The 5,984-nt window shown below is 33.7% G+C and overlaps 1 protein-coding gene across 1 annotated transcript in view; it reads right to left on the minus strand.

The window, feature by feature from the left end:
* LOC108747808 (proteoglycan Cow) overlaps positions 1-5,984 on the minus strand; it is a 141,881-nt gene that overhangs the window by 25,382 nt on the left and 110,515 nt on the right. The window contains exons 5-6 of the mRNA XM_018485612.1: positions 5,002-5,147; positions 207-364 (exon numbers count right to left, since the gene is read on the minus strand). Of these exons, the coding sequence (XP_018341114.1) occupies positions 207-364; positions 5,002-5,147 (304 nt within the window). The remainder of the gene's footprint in view (positions 1-206; positions 365-5,001; positions 5,148-5,984) is intronic.

The following is a 5,984-nucleotide window of genomic DNA, read 5'->3' on the forward strand; positions in this document are numbered from 1 at the left end:
ACGCAGTTTTTTTGCAGATTATCTCTGATGCATTATACGATATATTATGCGTTGTACGTTATGTATACGCAAGAAAATATACGTATAATGCGGCAAGAGGAGAAACGCATTTCCATCTGAAAACTCAATTACGAGTAAAGACACCGCGTAATATTTTCCCCATCGTTTGCAGCGGAAATGCAGCGTAAGAAGCAAATATGACTTACCTTGCCGCGTTTCGTGTACTTAAGATACTGGTAGTGATGATTATCGTAATTGAAGTCGCGAGGCGTGAGGGTGATGTCGTGGTTACGTCCCATCTTGCCCATGAGCATCTTCTTCCTTTGCATCTGCGTCTTCTTTGAGTACATTCGCAGATCAGCAACTGCAAAATTCACCTCTGATTAATGTACTCTTTTCGCGGCACACGCTGATTGCAAGTCGCGGCGAAATTACATTTTGTCCCGGCGGCGCAACGCGTCGAAAATACTTGGTTCGTTAGCCCGAATCAACTCGAGCGTGACTGCCGACAAATTGCACGTCAGAAATCGAAAGGCCGACTGCGCTTTTTAACGGTAGGGCACTTTTCGCCCATCCACGACGGTGGGAGTGATTTTTCCGCGCGATGTGCGCGCAGAAGTCCCTGGGTTTATCATCGAATACGGCACGAACGAGACGCGAGAGAAGAGACTGCTGAGGCTTCAAGTGGAGAACGTTCAATAATTCTTTCGCCAGAAAAACAGGAAAATTTTTATGGCGCAGAATCCGAGTGTTTAAGGTAGGATCCGATTTAAAAGCGAGGACGTATATATAGCGACAAAAAAATAGAAAGATACAACTAAAATTAACGACAGGAGAAAATACACATGCAAAAAGTGTCCTTTTCCCCGAAGCATTGTCGTACTTCGTTTTCACACTCCGTTTTGATACTCAGTATCGTTTTCAAGTCTTTATTTATTTCTTGTCTTTGCAGAATAGATTACTTGTCGAAATTGCGCATCATATTCGTCAAATATTTTATATGTCAACCGAGAACTTCGTGATTGATCTCTGCATAAACATTTTATCTCGCGCAGCGGCACGTCATTTTTCATCAAGCTTACTGAATCTCCAATGGATTATTCGACCGCAAACATGATAGTCCTAACGTCACCACACCTGATAATCGATATTCTGCACGTATGTTGTAAACCGCTCGATCGTGAACGCGATAACATTTTTATTGCTTTATTTTAATGTTTAAAACATGAAAGCAATATGCGCGACGTTACGAAACGACTGATAAAAATGCAACCGCCTTTGGAATCCTTTCGTATTTACGAATCAATTATCACTCATTAATCATAGCCAAATAAACCATTCGAAATTAGCACGTGCACTCAATCACGATCGTTATGATTTTCCCGGTAAAACACGAGCGACACCGCGATACAACTTCATAAAATTCAATTACCACTCGTACACCAACCGATAAATTTAGATGATTGGAACTTCGCTCGTTGATATTCATTAATATCAATGAACATTGAGTAAAATTTCCAGGTTTTTTTTCCTCTTCGCTATACATTAGCGTTACAAGCTAAAAATTACTGTCTACATTGCTTTAAATCTTCCACGAAAGAAATTTTCTACAAAATAAGTACTCCCCATTCCATTTGTTACGTTAAAATATTTACGTTAAAGCACATTTAATATTTTCTAAAACGCATTTTATAAAACACGTTAAAATATATTTAATATTTTTCAAAACACAACTTTAAATCTTAAAAGTAGACCTTTTCACTTGTATTATTCATCAATATTCATTGTTAATATTCAAATATTCATTATAAATATTTTAGTAATGTTTCTTCACGTTTTTACATTTAAATAATATTTTCTCATGAGATAACTGCATCAAAATTGTCTACACGTGTCACCTATAAATACATATTTATTTCTTAAATATATGTGTCTACTTTTATGCCACAGTTATTAAATTCAATTTTATAAATATTGAAGAACTGATTTAAATTTTCATAAAGAAAACACTACTTCAAAATACATACGTTCGAACGAAAAAATACATATTTTCGTTATTAATATCCTCATCTTTTCTATAATTTAAAGTATGCTGATACTCTTGTATACATATATGTAGCTATATATGTAGTAGTAAACAAAAAACGCAATTTAAATTTTTCATTATCCAGTAAAGATTTAAATAGAGATGCTGTTTTTAAAATATATTTAGAATATATGCATACTAAAAAAATTTTAATTTTTTAAAAATAGTAAGTATATTTTGTTAACTTTTTTGTTTAAATCAATAGAAAAGCAATTATCTATAATAATACAATATTATTATTTAGTTGTACGACCGCAAGCTTTAATTAGTTTTATATCTATATTGCATAATATTAATTATTGAAAAATAATCAAACTTTGAAAATATGGTCTAACTTCACATTATGAAAATTGTTTTAAAACATTTCCAATCTACAATCTATACACTACATAACGAATCATAAAAATCTATTACCATTGAACAATAACGGATAACAATTATGTGGACAAAATAAAGTCATGTATCTTCTTTGCTCGCTATACCGTATATAGTGTACACATGTTAAAAGCATATGACGAATCACCGATTCGCAAATTCAATCGGTTCTGATCTTCTCTGTTCTCCAATTCCACGACGATTCACGATTCGCTCAACGTTTGCTCCGGTACATCGCGTTGTATGCCCAACAGCGGCACTATTGTTCTAATCGCCAATTATGAATATTCATGGAAGGTCCACGTGTCGTTGAGGCGCAGAGCGCGATGCAAACGTGGCACACCATTGTGAAACTTACAATATACATACGTATATTCCAACATGAATATGCTTACAAATTGATCTTGCGCGTTAAATCTCGTAGAGAGACTCGCTTTTTACAAATCATCACTGACGTGCTCTCATTTCCGTGATTAACGATTCAGTTAGACTCTCTATATGTCATCGTAAAAATTGACATGTAACAACATTTCTATAATGCGCTCTCTCACTTTCTAAAGATCATCAAACTGCATGTAATTATGTTTAAATATTAATTTTATTTCGACGGAATAGAATGAAACTTTATTAGTCTACATTATTTTTGAATGCAAACTATTTTTTAAATGTAACTAATTGTAAACTCGATTAGATCCTCTAATTAGGTATATCTAACAAAATAATTGTTTAGATAATTGTTATTACAAGTGATTTCCATCATTAACTTAACGCATCGACAATTTAAAAAAAAAAAGGAATAAAATTTCGGATGCTTGACACAGAATTTATGATTTTTGTGTAACATGAGATTGTGTTGAAAAAAATCTAGAATATATTATGAATAAATGGAGCGGTAATGATTTAGTTGGAGATGGTTCAAAAGACAAAATTCAATAAATTTTAGCTACAATTTTGTATCGGTACGAGTGGTAATATACATATGCCATTTGATACTTATATAAGAGGTTTGACTCTTTAACTGTAACAAATTCAAGATTGACACTACTTTATAATTTATAGTATTTTTTAGTCGAAATATTGAAGATGATCTAATGAAGGTCGAACCGTATATAATTATCAATATCGAATTCTCTTGACTTGGAATAATGTCGTAAATTCATTTATTTAATATTGTTTTGAAAGAGAACTCTGGTAAGCACATAAATAGAATTTGAAAACAAATTAAAATTTCTTAATAATGAATAATTTTCCTTCTTCAATCTTCTTTATATTATACATATATTTCTCTCTCTCTCTCTCTCTCTCTCTCTCTCTCTCTCTCTCTCTCTCTCTCTCTGCGTAAGAATGTAAATTATATAAGAAACCAATAATTAATTCTAATTAAAAATATTACTTCTTTCTTATCAACCATAAATATGTAAAATTTAGACAAAAATTTTATTAGAAATACAAAGATATATTTGTCTCGCTATATAAAATAATTAATAATATGTATAATAAAAAATTAGAAAACTAAAAATAATGTACTAAAAGAAAGGTATTAAAAAATATAAGAAAAAAAGAAAAATCATATAAATGTTTATAGTCAAAGAATAGCCTATGTTAGTGATACGCAATTTTAAAATTATTTGAAATCAGAGTTCTCTCTTGTCTTTAAGGATGCATATCACTCGTATAGTTTCTGCAAAAGGTATAAAATTGAAATTATATTGACATATACATTTTCATTACTTTAAATACGAATCGTCAATACGGTCTGAATGTTAAGATGTTGAACTATTATATATATTTATTTAAATGAATTAATTTCAGAAATGATATAATAATTGCGTGCCGATATGGTTGTCGGTCTTTCAACGCAATCAATCTGAAATATTAATAATCCCCCCAAATTTCTCAAATTTAATCTTAAAAAAAACGGTAATAAATTTATTGCGAAAAATATATATATTTTCCACATAAAAATAATTTAACGCGCGTGTGTGAATAAGATTATTTTTATAATTTATTCACTGTTTGCAATGCACTGTTTGCAAAAACAATGACAAAATTTAATTTTTTCTTTAATTTAAGTATTCGAGATAATTTATGTAAAGTTCCATTATACTGCAAAGATTTGTTATTTTATAAATACAATTTATTTATTTATTTACAGTAAATAAAAATATATTCAAAATGTAATAGAAATAAATAAATGACATTCTTTACACAATTATTTCATATGTATATAATTTTACAATTATTATTAATATTAATATTAATTTTGTACAGAAAGTACAAGTAATAATATTTCAAATATTATACTTTTTACGAGGATTGTATACGGGATGTGATACATCTTTGGGCGTGTTCCATTTGGCGCTCACAGTGCTCGTAAACATTTTTATCCTTGTTTAATATTTGAAATAAATAATAAAAATAAAATGAGTCCATGAGCGTTGCAAGAATTGAAGGTGGAACACATCTTTTGAACAGTGCCTGAGATTGAATCAGTGTTTCGATTTAAACCCGATTTGCACGTAGACAAACGTATCTCTTACCTTTGCACGGACAAAAACCTTTACAGGCGATGTGGACGGAAGTATGATGAATGCAGTTGTGGTACTCGAGTCGGCATGGCGAGCTGTACGTGCGATTGTCGTTTCCGCAGAGGAATGTAGGCTTCACCACAGGACATTCCTGGCACCTGTAACACAGGAAAAACACCGACGGTGGCTTTAAACTAGACGCTTAGCTGTCGACACGCGTGTTTCTCGAGAGATCGGTTTGGCAAGTGAGAGACAAAGGACGGGACTGTGCCGGCTGCTCGAGCGTGAGAGAATATCGATATTCGATGCTCTCTCTTGCCGTGCACCGTGCGCGCCGCTTGTGAATTTTGTTAAACGACGTGTCACTGGATATCGAGAACGGCGAAAACGAGACGACGTAGGCCCCCGTACTCTCGCGTATGTGTAGCCCTGATATGAAGTTCATAAAATTTCTCATAAAAATTTATGAATCCTCGTGGGTGACGGCGTGCTTTACGGCTGAGCTTTACAAGCTTCGCGACCATTCTGGCTGAGCTGTCTTGACGACAATTGTCGTTACAAATTGTCAAACTATCTGTTTGCGAACAAACGGGATCGTACAAATATTGAAGAGAGAGACACAGAATTATCTACGCCACGATTAACGGATGATGAATAAGCCAAGAACATATAATGGCGAATTATAGCTCAGTGAAATAAAGATCAAAGTGGCATCTCGCTTCGCGCAGAAAAGCTACTAATCGGCGGAACGACGCTCTTGGAAGTTGACGGAGAGGCTGGAAAAGTCTCTGGTTTGCTCGCTCCTTCAACACGAGACTGAATAATGAAAAGCCAAGGGTGTGCTGGGAAGTCAATTACAGATATGGCCGGGTTTAATCTCCAGAATTGCTTGCCTGCTGCCGTCTAAGCGCACCATTGTATGTATTATTCTCGACGTGCTCTCTCGCTTCGACTGGCCCGCTTCACGGACGCCCGCGTCGCCTCTTTTGTCCCCC

This window comes from Trachymyrmex septentrionalis, unplaced genomic scaffold, assembly GCF_001594115.1.
Source record: "Trachymyrmex septentrionalis isolate Tsep2-gDNA-1 unplaced genomic scaffold, Tsep1.0 scaffold20, whole genome shotgun sequence".
Taxonomy (NCBI): Eukaryota; Metazoa; Arthropoda; class Insecta; order Hymenoptera; family Formicidae; genus Trachymyrmex; species Trachymyrmex septentrionalis.